Genomic DNA, 17721 nt, shown 5'->3' on the forward strand with positions numbered 1-17721 from the left:
CCCCCCCCCCCCCCGCGCTGCCCAGTGCTCATCCCTGTAACCTGCCTCTACATACTCCAACCCCCCCCCGCCCTGCCCAGTGCTCATCCCTGTAACCTGCCTCTACATACTCCAACCCCCCCCCCCCCCCGCGCTGCCCAGTGCTCATCCCTGTAACCTGCCTCTACATACTCCACCCCCCCCTGCGCTGCCCATAGCTCATCCCTGTAACCTGCCTCTACATACTCCACCCCCCCCCGCGCTGCCCAGTGCTCGTCCCTGTAACCTGCCTCTCCATACAACCCCCCCCCCCCCCGTGCTGCCCAGTGCTCGTCCCTGTAACCTGCCTCTCCATACAACCCCCCCCCCGCGCTGCCCAGTGCTCATCCCTGTAACCTGCCTCTACATACTCCAACCCCCCCCCCCCCGCGCTGCCCAGTGCTCATCCCTGTAACCTGCCTCTACATACTCCAACTCCCACCCCCCCACTGCCCAGTGCTCATCCCTGTAAGCTGCCTCTCCACAATTACTCATTAATAGCTCTCCGCTAAAGTGACCAGCCCCATGAAAACAATAGGAAAGTCAAACAGTTAACTTGGTATCCCCTACTTAAGTAGAGGGTGCCTGGTTAACCTGAAAACTTACAAAGTGAATGTATGACCCCTAGGGGGTTAAGTTAACCACCTGGGAGTCAGACTGTGCTTTGTTGGGTAAATCATACTTACCGTTCCAGTCTATCTTCTCTCCTCCCTATCACTGCTCGTCCAATCAGCAGTGGTTGCAATGAAGAGAGATGGTAGGAGACTAAAGCGATAAGTATAATAAACCCCATAGGTTTAAGGCTGTGTACATGCTTTATGCATTCTCAGAGTCTTAGGCCCTCCTCAGGAACCCCTATCCAAATTTCTTGTCAGGAATTCTATGGATTTAGCATTTTTTCTGTGCAGGAAAATGGGCTGGGAAATTATAGGATATGTCTAGAGATGAGCGAACCTCGAGCCCTAAAGCTATGTGGAAAACATGGATATAGTCATTGGCTGTATCCATGTTTTCCAGACAACCTTAGAGCTTTATCCAAGTTCAGCAGCCCCAGCTAATCAAATACCGAACGTTCGGGTTCGGATGGACTTGAACCCAGTTCGCTCATCTCTAGATATGTCCTATAATTGTCCGGAATGTCTGTTTTGCTTGAGGACAGATGCAGACCTCCACTCCTTAATATCACAGGTTAGCCACTCCGCAATGGTATGTAGATCAAAAAATATTTATTTAAAGCAATAAAAAAGGTATACACCACAGCGCATTTCCAGGCTGGACAGGCTTCTTTTTCAGTTGCATCCAAGAAAGAGGCCAGACCAGTCTTGAAATTGATGTGCTGTATACCTTTTTATTTTTTTAATTAATACTTTAAATATTATTTGCTTTACATACCATTTCACTATAATTCCAACTGAAAACCTAAGTTTTGTGTAATTTAACAAAGACATGTAATGTGAAGAGATGGGACAGCCCCTTAAAGCAGCTCAGGTTCTGGTCCTTCTTAGGAATCTTGAATTTCTACTTTACTAATTGCTATAGATGAAATCCTCTGTTATCACGCCATCGTATGTAGCTGCAACCTGTAATCCTACTGTCAGTGTATAGCCCTAGGGTTAGGCTATACTACCAACCTTTCCAGTTACACTGACGTGTCTGCCATGGCTTACTCATGCAAAGCTTGTGCTTTCTTTTAATACTTAGGATTAGTCACTAAATTGGTGGTTGTTAAAGGGGTTTTCCATAATTAGGAAAACCTAGCTGCTTTCTTCTACTTGTCCTCAGTTTACGTGTGGTATTATTGCAACTCTGTTCCATTGAAGTGAATGGAGTGGATCTGTAATACCATAGAACAGGTCTGGCAATGTTTTTGGAATAAAGTGCATTCACTTTAAGGTTTTCTGCGTTTTATTTTATATAGCTTGTTGTGCAAAGTCCAGGTTGTAAAGTCCTTGGACTCATTTTGTTTGCTAAAAGGACAGATGATCGATATTAAAGCTGCTTTCAAACCTCACCGTTCAGTCCTAGATCATACAGGTATAAAATGGTGTGGTTCTGTGTGCTTTATAGGCATGGAATGAGGCCGGGGGTAAATGTAACTACAATGCTGTTGCTGTAGTCTGGTTACAGACTTGCCCATTGTTGCTAAATTCTTCAAAGAAAACTGCATAGCCTGTGAAGGAGATAGAAGTAATCTAGAGTGGAAATGCTACAATACTTATATATTGCAAATATCCTTTACTCTACAGTATTTTTGGTGCAGCTCATCCTTGTGAACCGGCACAAGTGATGAGAGGAAACACATGACTATGGTGTCATATACAGGGCCTGTAAGGGTCCATTTACACAAAAAGATTATCTGGCAGATTATCTGTCAAAGATTTGAAGCAAAAGCCAGAAACAAACTATAAACAGAGATCAGGTCATAAAGGAAAGCCTGAGATTTTTCCTCTTCTCAAATCCATTCCTGGCTTTGGCTTCAAATGTTTGGCAGATAATCTGTCAGATAATCTTTCTGTGTAAATGGACCCTTACTCATTCGTTGGCTGACCGCGACTAGGTTTTTACATGACCGATTGCATTATTTTGTGAATGTATATTTAAAAAAAAAAACATTATTTGGTAAGATAGTAAATGCTTCTGTAAATGCTAATAAATGATTCTGTGTATAGATCAGTGATATAACGCGTATTCAGAGACCCACACAACTTAGCGTGTTCTATGGCATATTGTATTATGGAAGTATCCTCCTCTAGAAGCATTGCTTCTGGGGGAGAATAGGGTACGTTTTGTGATGCAGATCCATAAGAATTCTGCATGGTACTATGAAGGGTCTGGTCTTGGGTTAAAGCACACTTGGACCCTAATGATCTATGTTTTGTATCAACATCCTATGCTTACCTGCTAGGTGACTACCCTAGGAGACGTGGTATATGTCAGTGCATTAAGAAGTACAGTAGTGTCCTGAGTGGCTCCACACCACTCTGAAGGGACTGGTAATATTCCTGTATGTGACCTTTTAAAGGGGTAGTGCGGCGCTAAACAATTATTCACAAAATAACACACATTACAAAGTTATACAACTTTGTAATGTATGTGAATGGCCCCCTTCCCTGTGTTTCCCACGGCCGAACCGCTCCATCCGTCCCTCGTGCCGGCCCCCCTCTGCCAAATCATAACTGTGCTCTGCCGCGATTGGCTGAGCACAGTTATGCTCAGCCAATCGCGGCTAAGCAGCTGATGACGCAGCAGAGGGCGGCCGGCACGAGGGACGGATGGAGCGGTTTGGCTGTCCGCCTGAAGAGGACATCATTGTCCCAAAATGGCGGACGGGGGTCGACACGAATCAGGTGAGTATAGTGCATCACACTTCCGGGTCTAGCGTGGGTGGGGGGAAACACGGGGAAGGGCCATTCACATACATAACATACATTACAAAGTTGTATAACTTTGTAATGTGTGTTATTTTGTGAATAATTGTTTAGCGCCGCACTACCCCTTTAAAAAGAATGTCACTAGGTTCATGCCTTCCTATCCGAGGACAGAAGAAACCAGTGATTATACAATCTGTTTGCATCATGTAATGTAGCTATTCCACCGATATCCAGGAGACCAAAGGCAATGTTACCCCCACTGAGAGATGGCGGCTGCCTGCACACAGGCAATACAAGATGGTCTGTCTTAGTGACCTACAGAAACCACTCAAAGCTCAGCTTTCATCTTTAGGGTGTGTTCACACGTACAGGATCTGCAGCAGATTTGATGGCGCAGATTTGAAGTTGTTGTTTTAAAGTAAATCTGCAGCAGATCCTGTATGTGTGAACGCACCCTTAATGAGCACTGTATGAAATGAAAGGTGTGCTGCGATTTGTTGCTGTTAGCAGTGAAGTGAGTTTCCCTTCCAGGCAGCTTTTCTTCATTCCCCGCTGTATACAAAGCATAGGGAGGCGGCTGCCCGGTGGGTGAAGAGAGGGGGAATGAATAGTGTGGACTACAGCGTGTGTTCGTGTAATAGGAGTGAGTGACGCTGCTTGTTGCTTAGCAGTTGCTGTACAACACATTACTGGTTCTAAGGATTCCTCACCCGAGAGAACCGCTGCCGCCAGCAACACAACATTGTTAGGAACACATCATAGTATAGTCTTTAACCCTGCCATCTACTGCAATCCATAGTACCCATTCACACTGCTACCAGGCCCCCACGTGTTCACCAGTAGCTTTACCATGTTGCCAGGATGATCGACCACATTGCATGGTTATAGGTGAAAGTGTGGGGCCTGGTCTCAGCCACAAACGTTTGGCCCGTATGGTCTTAGCTTCAATGTGATGGAGGAGGAGTTGGGGCACAGGCTGGGCATGCATTTAGTTTATACTATTTAAAGGGAATCTGAGGTGGGTACCAGATACAGAGTGATGCTTCTGTCTTTGCTGATGGCCACTTGCAAAGTTATAACATTTTTCCTCAGAAGCTGAAGTCGCCCAGCTATCTGCTTGTATCATTTACCTTGCAAGCTGAAGTGCAACACCTGTCTGCAGCTCCACCTGGTAGAGACCTGACAGATTCCCTTCATTTCCTGTAGGGGAGAATATATCCAGTAGACGGCTCTAGAACTGCTAGGACTGTGTGTGCCCCTGGAGTGTGGATGACCAGGACCTTATATGCATCATACAACTTCTTGCACACAGCTCTGCATTTTTCTGATATGTCCATTGTTGCCAAATGACTCCTTGTTGCGGCTGCTGAAACACTAATGCTGAAATAACACTAAGATTTTCACTTTTGCAAGACTTGTGTACGTGTGTTTTAGCAAATGAACATGTCAGCCCTGCTTAACTTGTATCTAGAAAATGTCATGTACTGTCTGCAGATAGTACTCTAGAACCTTCTCTACAGCGACACTATCCTGTGACCAGAGAGCCTATTTGGCTGCCTCCCTAAGTAACCTTTTATGTAATCATTTCTGGTCATACGCCCAGATGTCCTTTAGTAACTTAAATTGTTAAGCAAGAACACTTTTTTTTCTCTCCTCTACATGTTGGTGACAACTGTAATCTCTACAGTGTAAATGGTCTGCAACGTTTAGTAACCCTTGAATTCCTTTTCTTAGGCCTACTCCACACACTTCTGCAACATTTTGGCCATGCAGTAGATTTTTGTTAGTGGGTCTATGTGCTATAGTTTACACTGTAAACCAGGGTGGATAAAAATCAATGATTTTTTTAAAAAAATCAAAAAAATCGGATTTTTTTGATTTAAATCGGATTTTTTTGATTTAAATCGGATTTTTTTCAATAAACTGCTTTTTGAGGAAAATATTTTACCATCCAAAGGTTCTTCCATCATGAGATAAAGCTGAGTTGTTTAACTCAGTAGAATAAAGGCTGTATATGTTCTCAAATGTTACAACATGAACAGAGTTGAGAAAAAGACCTTAATCCTATTGTTCTACAAACCTATGAATACAGAATCATCCCCTTCAGTACCAAGTCCAAGAAGTTAGACAATATGTTTCTGATTGTTTGGACTATTTATTTATTTATTTATTTTTGTTTAGCCAAATTAGTTAACATGGATGTTTGTTTAAGCAAATAACGTATGCTGTAATGTTGTTATTGTTTCAGTTGAATAAATCCATTTAAATTGTTATTAAGTTCAGGATTATTTTTCTCCTTCCTAAGTACAACAGAACAGTGGTGTCCAAATATGAATGATTAACCCATTAAACTGGGGAGAAAAAAGTAATATAAAAAGTGATTCTAAAAATCTTCATCTACTTGCATGTTAAAGTAGCAAGAACTAGTTTAGGTAGAAACTTTGATTTAAATCACTGATTTAAATCAAGCCTTCCGGACTAGTGATTTAAATCGTGATTTAAATCGTGATTTAAATCAGTTTGATTTAAAACAAATCCACCCTGCTGTAAACTATATAGCCATATGTCACTTATTTTACATGGGGAAACACATGTATTGGCCATATTGAATCATGGTAATCCATGGCAAAATGCACAGCAGTAGAGATTGTTTACAGCCGCCTGTACCCTTCATCCCATAGATATGCTTGTGGGGTGGTTGTAGCCGCTTAAAGGGATACTTCCGTGAATCTATTTTATTTTTATTTTTTTCCCAAATCAGCTGGTGTCAGAAATTTATATAGATTTGTAATTTACTTGTATTTAAAAATTTCAAATCTTCCAGTACTTGCCAACTGTTGTAAGTCCTATAGGAAGTGGTGTATTCTTTTCAGTCTGACACAATTTTCTCTGCCGCAACCACTGTTCACTTCAGGAACTGTTGAGATCCACAGTAAATCCCGATAGAAAATCTCTTCTACTCTGTTGTTCAGTTCCTGACATGGACAGAGATGGCAGCAGAGAGCAGTGTCAGACTGGAAGAATTCACCACTTCCTGCAGAACATACATCAGCTGATAAGTACTGAAAGACTTGAAGGGATTTGACACTTTATAGTAAAATGCTCAGTATACAGTATTAGTAACTGTGCTCACTGTATACACTGACAGCAGCTCACTGTGTACCTCATACAGCTAATATCAGACTCCATCCTCCAGGCTGTGCTGCCCTGCCCTTTGGGTTTTTGGTCCATAAGATGGCTGACATGGAGAAGCATGTGACCATGCCCCACCCCCCAGTATCCACCACTGAGCCTGCATATGTCTATGGAGCACACAGGGGACAGGGCATGGTCACATGCTCCTCCATGTAGGCCATTTTATGGACTGAAACAAAACAGAGCAGGGCACTACAGCCTGGTGAAGGGGAGTCTGATTTTAGCTCTATGAGGTACACAGGGAGCAGCTGTCAGTATATACAGTGAGTACACTTACTAATACTCTGTACTGGCCTATTTTACTATAAAGTGGCCAACCCCTTTAAGATTTTAAATAGAAGTAAATTACAAATCTCTATAACTATTATGACACCAGTTGATAAAAATTTTTTTTTGCCAGATTACCCCTTTAAAACATCCTTCTGCTGACTACCAGGGTTTGCAGCGCTGTAGGGTAAGGTGTCATCGGCATACTGTAAACATGTCAGAGGTTTGGTTGTTAAATAGTAGGTGTGACATTAAGTGTACTGTGTAACCTCTTAATTTATACAGCTGTTTATATAATTTTATAACAGCAATTAAATGTCCGCTTAAACTTTTAAGGGTATGTTTACACCATGCATATATGCTGCAGATTTTATGCCACATTCAGACATTTATATTGATTTTATTTTACTAGTAGCACAAATGGCTGAAACAGTTACTACTGGTTATAAGGAAAGTAGACCTTGCATTGCAACTTTCTGTGTAACTGCAGACTGGTCAGATCTCATGCTGTCCCCTGCCAGTGCCCAAACTATTATGGACTAATGTAAGCCATTTACTCAGACTTACAAGGCCATTCTTATGGTGGTTTTACACGGAACGATGTATTCGAATTTGCACGATAACTGTCGAATTGGAACGATAATCGTACGTGTAAACGCAGCGAACGATCAAGCGACGAGCGAAAAATCGTTCATTTTGATCTTTCAACAAGTTCTCAAATCGTCGTTGATCGTTTGCAAAAACTTTGCAGATCGTTCAGTGTAAACAGTCTTTTAACGATTTCCCCTATGTGTGAGAGAGGCTTAAACGATCGCAAAATGAATATTCCGTACGATGTATCATTCCGTCTAAACGCCGATCGTTATAAAAAAAAAAATTGTTCATTCAATATCGTTAATCGTGTAATTGAGTGAATTATCGCTCCGTGTAAAACCACCATTACTCTTAGGGCCCTTTTACACAGAAAGATTATCTGACAGATTATCTGCCAAAGATTTGAAGCCAAAACCAGGAACAGACTATAAACAGATATCAGGTCATAAAGGAAAGCCTGAGATTTCTCCTCTTTTCAAATCCAGTCCTGGCTTTGGCTTTGGCTTCAAATCTTTGGCAGATAATCTGTCAGATAATCTTTCTGTGTAAAAGGGCCCTTAGACTATGTTCACACAGTGTATTTTGGGGCTTTTTTATAAGCAAAATGAGCCTTCAACAGTTTAATCTGTGTGTTTGAGAGTTTATAGGACTGCAGAAAAACAAAGTGTGAACCCAGCCTAAGGGTGGTATTACACGAGCCGAGCAGGGCCCGATAATACCTGTAAACGAGCAGCGATCTGCTAGATCGTTGCTCGTTTACTGGACCTATTACACGGCCCGATAATCGTTTGACAAGAGCTGCAAGGACATAGTTACCGATGTCCTTGCAGCCCTTGCTAAACTGACATACATTACCCATCCACGTTCCAGGGCTGCTCCTGCGTCCGTTTCTCCCGGGGGTCCCGCGCGCTCTCTAGCGTCACAGCAGCCTGTCAGCTGGTAGGCCGCTTAGCCAATCACAGGCCGGGACCGCCGCGGCCTGTGATTGGCTGAGCGGCCTATCAGCTGACAGGCCTCTGTGACGCTAGAGCGCGCGCGGGACGCAGGGAGAAGCGGACGGCAGGAGCAGCCCTGGAACGTGGATGGGTAATGTATATCGTTAGTTGCCGGCCACGCACCGCTATTACACGCAGCGGTGCGCGGTCGGCGCCCGACGAAAATAGGTTCTAATGGCCCTATTCCACGGAACGATTATCGTTCGTTTTCGGACGATATCGACCGCTACGGACGATAATCGTTCCGTGGAAGTAGAGTGCAACGATCAGCCGACATCGTTCATGTCGGCTGATCGTTGCAGTCGCTTTTTTTTCAACATGTTGAAAAACAAGCGACTGATATAGCAGCGATCTGCTGCCGTCGCTCCGTTGAATAGGAGCATCGGCAGCAGACGCTGCTATATCCTATGGGCTGCCCGGACGATCAGCGATCCTCCGAGCAGCCCCCCCCCCCGCAGCTCCCCGCCGCCCCTCCCGCACTCACCCGCTCGCTGCAGCCGCGTTGAATAGCGGCGGCAGCGAGCAGCAAACGAGCGCTAATAGCGCTCGTTTGCTCCTCTAAAACGACCCGTGGAATAGGGCCATAACCTATATCAACGATCAGCCGATGATCGTTGTCATCGGCTGATCGTTGCATTTATTACACGGAGCGATAATCGGCCAATTCGGCCGATTATCGTTCCGTGTAATACCACCCTTACAGTGCATTTATTGGTTTTAGTATAGTTTACAGGAGTGTGTTGCAGATCATGTTATCGCTTGCCACTCTCAAGTGTTCTGAAGCATTTACACACCAAAAATGTGTTTGATTATCTGTGTGTAAAAGGGCTAAAAACAAGCACCATTCCCTCTTTACAGCAGTAATTATTAAAGGGAACCAATCACACACAAATTGGCCATAAAGATAAGGAAACGTGCTGGTACATCAGCCAGCACGCTTCCTAACCATCCCCCTGTCCCCTCCGTCCCATGAACATTCAGCCCGCAAAGTTAGTTTAATAGTGTCCCGCGCTGTATGCAAATTACCATGTAAGTAGTCAAGGTGGGCGGGCGGCTGGTCAAGTAGTCCCGGTGGGCGGGGGCTTCGTCATGTAGTCACAGGCTCCTGGGCCGCCTCCGGTGCTGTAATCACGCCCCTCCGGGCGTGTTGTAAAGCGGCTCCTGGTGACGTCACTCGGGGGGCCGGCATTGCACGTCGGCCACGCCGACGTCTTTACTAAGCTGCGCGTGCGCAGTACAGTGGGTGAAGCCGCTGCTATACTACGCCGCGCAAGCGCAGTACAGCAGCGTCTTCTCAGGCTGCACTGCGCATGCGCAGCTTAGTAAAGACGTCGGCGTGGCCGACGTGCAATGCCGGCCCCCCCGAGTGACGTCACCAGGAGCCGCTTTACAACACGCCCGGAGGGGCGTGATTACAGCACCGGAGGCGGCCCAGGAGCCTGTGACTACATGACGAAGCCCCCGCCCACCGGGACTACTTGACCAGCCGCCCGCCCACCTTGACTACTTACATGGTAATTTGCATACAGCGCGGGACACTATTAAACTAACTTTGCGGGCTGAATGTTCATGGGACGGAGGGGACAGGGGGATGGTTAGGAAGCGTGCTGGCTGATGTACCAGCACGTTTCCTTATCTTTATGGCCAATTTGTGTGTGATTGGTTCCCTTTAAAAGCTACATGTGGACTGTCAAGTGTTGTGTGTTCTTATTTTTTTTATTTTACTGAAATTCAATAGTAGATAGTGCCATGCTGAAAAGCCCCCTCACATGGGCCAAGTTAGTCCTGATGAGAAGCGCTGATCTCATTGATCGGTACTCCTTTATTGAGCCCCCACACAGCTCCACTGGAGTGCAGGCCGGGCTGCACCAACAACTGCTGGACTGTTCTTGTGGTTTCAGTCACATTTTCTACTGCATGTGGGAACATGGCCTTACTGCAGACTTCTGACTGGTAAGGGGTGCTGCTTCGGGGGCCAGAGAGACATGAGCATAGTACATGCACATTACAGCCTGACCTCGTTTCAGCTCTAAATTTGGGTCATCATGTGCATGTAATATGCTTGTGTGTAAGGGTTAAGAAAAAGCACAGCTAATTTCTTGCAACCACACCACCACCCCTGCCCTCAGGTTGTGTGTAGTATTACAACAAGGCTCCGTTCACATCAGTGGAACTGAGCAGCAAAACCACACTCAAACAAAGGAAAAGAGTGGTGCAGTTTCTGAAAAAAAGCGGCCATGTTTTTGTGAATTGTAGGAATGCCAAGCCATAGTGCACTAGTATCCACTCCTATGTTTGCAGTGGGGCGAGCATAATAGTGTCTCCCTCCGCTATTATAAAAGAATGTCTATAGACTCCGGAGGCTTAGCTGTTCTCAACAGGTGCCATAAGTTCTGTCCAGCCATGAATAGCTCAGGGTAAAAATAGCTATAAAATACACGTGACCCTTTCTTCCCTCCTACATATTTATTACTGTAAATTTGACTTCTCTCCTAATGGTGCAGTGTATCTTGTGTTCTGTCTTGCAGAATGGCATACCCATACTCTTCATCAGGGTTCCCGGGATATCCAGGCTATCCAGTAAGTGTTATCACTGTCAGCATACAATACCTCTGATCAGTATGAATGTTTCTGCATGCGATATTTGATATACCCCAAAGGCAAATCTCTTTGCATACATGTAAAATACTTAAAACAAGGTAAAATCCAATATTATGCAAATAACCGTATATATAACTATACAAAGCTAACCAGGCCGAGTGACAATTTTTAGCCTGCCCTACCGCACCCACCCTCATCCCAACTAGTTTTATTTCTGTCATTTTGTTTTACTTCGTATTTTGCATGGAAGCTCTCAATAAGACACCACACACCATTTTACTGTATTCTACACCAAACTGTGCGTCATCTTTACAAGCCATGTGCTGCAAGATCACTACAGGCATCAATGAAACTGCTCTACATCTATGGCACCTTTATAGGGAGTGTGCACACAATGTAGAAACAGCCATTGTAAATTAAATTGCATTTAAGTCTATGGACAACGGCCCAAAATAATTGAAATGAACATTACTTCAACGACCGGAGTCAAACAATACATTGTGTGAAAGAACGCCTGTTTGGATCATCTTCCATGCAAATCATTGCATTATGAAAAGAATGGCTGTTGTGTAAATTGAAAACAACGGCCTTTCTTTTCATAACAAGTAAGTTGTGTGAACATAGCCTTAAAGTGTACCTGTCATTAGAACAAACTTCTGACATGTTAAATCCAAATGTCAGAAGTGGGCTTCTGGGTGCTGAGACCCCTGCTCATCGCTTAGAAGGAAGGGGCAGAAGCTCTTAGCACCATGTGCTCTGCCCCGTAATCTCTGCTCTCACTGTTAATGTTGCAATTGACTGCATTATAATGAAGCCTATGGAACTTTCGGTAGACACCATGGTGGGAAGTTCCATGGGCTTAGTTATAATTCTGTCAATTGCAACATTAGCGATCGGCAGTGGTCTCCGTACCCGGGCCCCACTGATGCAAACTTCTGACGTGGCTATAATATTCTAATGTTCTAATGACAGGTATGCGTTAAAATTATGTCCCTAAAATTTTACTGAATGGGAATTACCACCTGCTTTTTAGAGGGAAAACTGTTCTGAAAAAAACAGCTTTTTCTGGGGTGGATTCAGATTAGGTGTTTGGAAACCAAAAAAAAAAAAAGTAGGGTTTCCAACCCCCCTCCCCTCCCCTCAGGTCATTTTCAACTCTTTTAGCAGTGTTGCAAAATAGCAGCAGGCAGTGAGTTTTTTTTTTTGTTTTTTTTTGTTTTTTTTTTCCTTCCTCGAAGAAGCGGGAAAATGGCAGAAAAAAACGTCAGGTCTATGTGCATATTGCCGTTTTATCCCCAGTTCTTTAATAGAAACCCCAGGATGAGAAACTTACAGGACTTGTAATTAAAAAAAAAAATAAAAAAAAACACCAGAGATAATACAGTCTATATTAATTTACACTAAAATAGGAACACCAGAAAAAGCTGCTGTCAGTTTTTTGTGACATTTTAAATGACTAAAAAGTGTTTTTGAGTTGTAAAGTAGCCTGAAATGCTGTGTAAGAACAAATTAATCACATCCATAGATAAATAAAAGCCCTTATTTCCTGTCGATTGTCCTTTTTACTTACCTACATGTTGGTGGTTTTTTTTAAAAAAAATTTTTGCTTTACTTTTCTGTTCATAGGGAGGTGATCCTTCATATCCCCCTGCTGGACAGCAAGCGTACCCTGGTGGGCAGTATCCTCCTGGAGGGGCCTTCCCACCTGCAGCTGGTGGAGGATACCCTTCAGCCGGAGGTTTCCCGGCACCTGGAGGCTTTCCTGGTGCAATGCCATCGTATCCTGGAGGCACGTTTTTAAGATTTCTATCAAATTTGGCAAGTTTGCCTATTTACTAGAGATGAGTGAACCTCGCGCATGCTCGAGTCCATCCGAACCCGATCATTCGGCATTTGATTAGCAGTGGCTCCTGAAGTTGGATAAAGCCCTAAGGCTATGTGGAAAACATGGATATAGTCATTGGCTGTATCCATGTTTTTCAGACAACCTTAGAGCTTTATCCAACTTCAGCAGCCACCGCTAATCAAATGCCGAACAATCGGGTTCGGATGGACTTGAGCATGCTCGAGGTTCACTCATCTCTACTATTTACTAATAAACATCAGAATTGGTACAAATGCGATACACCCTATTTAATGTGGTGTCATCTGGTAGTTTGCACAGCATAAATAGAAGTTGTAGAGGTTTTAATATACTTGTGTTCTTTTATTCTGCTCTGTAATACCATATTTGCTTTAATAGAGATTTAGGTGTGACTGTCTAATTTGCAGGTCCATGAACTATCTAAATGGATAATAATGGTCAACAAACTAAAATTGTAAAATGTAGTTTTTGTTTTTCTGTTTTATTAATATTGCTTCATGCTGTTTTAATTTAATATAATTTCCTTTTTCCCTATAGCTCCTGGATTTGGCGCACCAGGTCAAGCACCAGGATATGGAGCCCCTCCAGGTGCCCCAGGTTATGGTGCACCACAAGGTGCTCCTGGGTATGGCGGGCCTGGTTTTGGGGCTCCAGCAGCTGGAGGATATGGAGCTCCAGCAGCTGGAGGATTTGGCGCACCTCCAGCTGGTGGTTATGGAGCACCTCCAGGTGGAGGCTATGGAGCACCTCAAGGTGGTGCTCCAGGCTATGGAGGATACCAGCAACCTTCTGCTCAGACTTATGGAGGAGGAGCACCAGGTCAAGCCCCAGGCCAAGCACCAGGTTGGTGGATTTTAACTAGGCTTATGGTTGCTGTATTAGTTGATCATAATACAGATGTGTGCATGAGGCCTGATGGTGTCTCTCAGATGTGATAATCTAACCCCAGACATTAATATCCTTTTGTGTTACAGAAAAAAAGTGTATTTGTGGTTTTGTGCTGATTCAGAAAAGAAAAATCATTTCTATAGCTGACCATATAATTCCGGCAACACTCGGGTTCTATGCAGGGTCATAAAAAGAAAAAACTGTAGTCAGATGACTCTGGCAGCAGGCTAGCTTCCTGAGAGAAAAAAGGACACTGAAATCTCCAAATCTTGCCTCGATATCTGGCATCAGGGAAAGGGATAGGAGTCATATGCATTATGTGGTCAGCCAACATTGGCATGTTAGGATGACTTTTCTTAAATGTGTATGGTCAATGTATCTCTAAACTCTTCATATAAGTAATGTATATTTAAAATTTGGGTCCACAATAAAAAAAATAATAATAATTTCCGCTTACATTCTGCACCTGACAGAATTTTTAGTTGCCCCTACTTTAGAGGGTCAGCAAACTCCAGGTTTAGGTTATAAAATGCTGCATGTTTCTTGAATGATGTGTGGAGCCAGGACAGCCCATGTTACAGGAGGTGTAGACGTTTCCCAGCAGAGCAGTCACAGTAGGCTCTGTCTGTCTGATCATGAATAATTCACAACAACCTCTGGCTGGAGATATAGGACGGCAGGTAAGAGGAAGAGAATCCTTATCTTCAGAGTGACAGGGCCAGAGTAGGTTGAGTTACATTATTGTAGCTTTTGATGGGTTATTTAAACAATCCACAAATATTCCAATTCTTGCTTACTCTTTGAAACATCTCTGATTTTGGCTGCCTTTGATTTGTAGGTGGATATCCATCAGGACCAGCCCCCGGACAGCAGCCCACCGTATGTATTTCTTATGCTATTAGTTCATAATTCAAGTACAAATATAAAATATATTATAGTATATTTATTATATTCTCTAGATAGAGAAGTGTTTGAAACGTTGCTGCTCTGTTACATTTGTAATACCTGAGATTGTCAGACCTTGTAAACTGTAGATAACTCTTTTTATTGCATATTGTAGGTTAGTGCTCAGTATCAGGTATGTGATGCATTGCAGCACCTTGCTTTGTATTATTAAGGCATAATGTGGCAGAGCATGCATTTTTATCCCTTTTTATTAACATTTGAAAACAGTTGCTTCACCATTTTTGCTTATTTTGTAAACTTTCCTTTGCTGGACTAATACCCTGCTAATATATATCTGCTTTTATAAATACTCGGAGCTGTACAAAAAACTAATGAAATCAAAGTATTTGTATGTGCCCCTAATTTTTCCTTATATCTCCTTCATTGTCTCCGTGACTACTCTACGCTGTTATGCACTATGTGGTGTAGAGCCTGTCGGAGCAAGGTGACTGCATGCGTGTGTACTGGTTTCCTGAAAATATGTAGACTATTCAGCTGCATGCTTGGTTTTGTGTGCTCCACATTGCCCATGCAGTTTTATCCTGTGTGTTTTTCACCATTTTCTTGGAAAGTTGGCATGCTGTATTGTCTTGCGTGTTGGAAATGATCACAGGATATATAGTACTAGGACTTTTTAGTATGATAGGCAGTCGCAGAAACACAAGAAAAAAACATTGCTGACAGTGATGCTGGTTAATGATAATGCAGCACATAACAGCATTGTACAATACATTAATCTCAGGAAAGGGAAAACTACTCCCTGATGGAACATGTCCACACGCCATAAACTGCCCATAGGGGGTTATATTATACAGCTCCAAAATGTTATGTTTTAGCACTCTGATTATGACCCAAATTGGAGAGGAGAGGTGCTATTTCTGGAAGAAAGCGGCCATGTTTTTCTAAACCTGGATAATACCACACAATTATCGGATTCGCAGATCCCACTACCTGTCAAGATAGTGTTGGTTTAAAGGACAACTCCGGCGGGACCCCCCCCCCCCCCCCAAAAAAAAAAAAAAAAAAACACACCATACTCCCCATCCCTCCGGTGACGATCGCCACTCCATTCGCCCGCCTCACTGTCACCTGCATCCTCCATCCAGCGATGTCTCTTGCTTCCGGGTCCATGAGAGAGAAAAGGCTGCCAGTGCGCTTGCGCACCGGCAGCCTTTTCATTGGCTGGAGCGCATCACATGGCTTCCAGCAAGCTCAGCCAATCAGGGCATGTGCACCAGCAGCCTTTTCTCTCCCATTCACTCTCAATGGAGACGCCGAAGAGGAAGAAGACCCGGACCGCCTCCCAGCTCTGACGTCACCAGTCACCAGATGCTGCCCGGGAGAAGAGGACCGTGACGACCGTAATAGGTAATGTATACATTCTTTAACTTCGGGGGTCGGAAAGTGGGGGAAGGGGGCCAGACCGGGTATTTAACCACATTACAAATTTATATAACTTTGTAATGTGTGTTAAATAAGCAAAAAAAAAAATTTCGTCGGAGTTGTCCTTTAATAAATGTGTTGATTCTATCGCTTTTTAAAGGGACACAACCGCTTTTCAGTTTTAGGCTATGTTCACACTGCGTATGATTCCGTCCGTAGTGCAAACCGCAAATTTACGCACGTAGTTTTGAGGTTGATGCGTTCGCTTGAAAGTATACAATATACGCCCGCACAGTGCACACTACGTATGAGCTTACGGCCGCATCGTATACGGCGCTGTGAAAAATGAACAAGACCATTGTTTGAGGACGGAAATGTTGAAACTCACGGCCGTGGATTTACATGCGGTCCCGTACAAAGTACTTATTTCAGCCAAATTGAACTTGATTTTTCGATCCAAAAGGTTCTGTGTGGTTTACTGGGCTGGGCGAAGATTTCCAAGTAAATGACCTGCCTCAGATCGCTTCGAAACAAGCTAGGAAGCATAACTGTACTACGGGCGTATGTTCGCGGTTCGTACGCATCCGGGCGCATGTCTATTTTTCCCACGCCCATAGTTTCAGACGCACATGTACGGCAGCGTACGATCTACGGACGGAATCATACGCAGTGTGAACATAGCCTAAAAGCACAAAATAAGGGTGAACCGGTTGTCCCACAAACTTCTGTATGCATTTTTACAGGTAGACATGCTTTTTGATGAAATGATATAAGAAGAATTAGGCACCCAGTAACAATAGTGTATTATAATCTATGAATGAAGCAGATTTTAGGGTTTGTATCATTAACTGCTTTTTTATTGGGACACATTCATATTAAAAGGTATGGATTAAAAAATGTAAACTCCGCTAACTTCACCCAAAACAGTGGCCCATTGTGTGTGTGGTGGTTACAGCTGGGCTCTATTCATGAGCTGCAATACCATGCTGAACTCGTGGGCAGGTGTGGTGCTCTTTTTGGAGCAAAGTGTCAAAAATAAAAACAGTTGATAGGGGCAAATCCTATAAACCTAAGCTCACACTGCGTTTTTGCTGTCCGTTCAACGTATTTGTTTCATGGGAAAAAACGGATGCAGTTGTTTGCCATCCGTCAGGATCCGTTTTTTCATTGACTTGCATTAGAAATAATAATCTGATCATAACTCATCAGTTAAACGCAGGGTAAACCTAGACTAATGTTTGATGCGTGTGCTGTCAGTGGCTCCATAAATAACATTGGTAGTTCCCAATACAAGACCTTATATTAGAAAGATGTGTTTAAAGGGAACCGTATCAGCCCAATTGGGCTGATATGGTTCACTGGAGCACTGTATAAAGCTCCTGTGCAGTCTGCAGCATGTACTGGCCGCAGCAGCAGCTTTATACGGGAGAAAATAAAGTTTTATTTCCCAGGCGCGCGGCAGGCGGAGTCAGGCAGGTAGTCATTTGGGTGGCTCTCTGCCCATGTGGTGTAGTCACCGCTCTCTGCCTGTCAGGGCTATCGGAGGGGATGATTGACAGGGAGCAAGGCCTGTAACAGACCTGTTAATCATCCCCTCCGA

The 17721-nt window shown here is 43.8% G+C and overlaps 1 protein-coding gene across 2 annotated transcripts in view; it reads left to right on the forward strand.

Annotated features, from left to right (window-relative positions):
- ANXA7 (annexin A7) overlaps positions 1-17721 on the forward strand; it is a 32758-nt gene that overhangs the window by 2660 nt on the left and 12377 nt on the right. The window contains exons 2-6 of one of the 2 annotated variants that reach the window (XM_069980473.1): positions 10969-11020; positions 12668-12830; positions 13443-13748; positions 14632-14672; positions 14854-14871. In XM_069980473.1, the coding sequence (XP_069836574.1) occupies positions 10970-11020; positions 12668-12830; positions 13443-13748; positions 14632-14672; positions 14854-14871 (579 nt within the window). In that variant the 5' untranslated portion in view covers position 10969. The remainder of the gene's footprint in view (positions 1-10968; positions 11021-12667; positions 12831-13442; positions 13749-14631; positions 14673-14853; positions 14872-17721) is intronic. The other variant, XM_069980474.1, reaches the window with a different exon arrangement.

This window comes from Dendropsophus ebraccatus, chromosome 8 (assembly GCF_027789765.1).
Source record: "Dendropsophus ebraccatus isolate aDenEbr1 chromosome 8, aDenEbr1.pat, whole genome shotgun sequence".
NCBI lineage: Eukaryota > Metazoa > Chordata > Amphibia > Anura > Hylidae > Dendropsophus > Dendropsophus ebraccatus.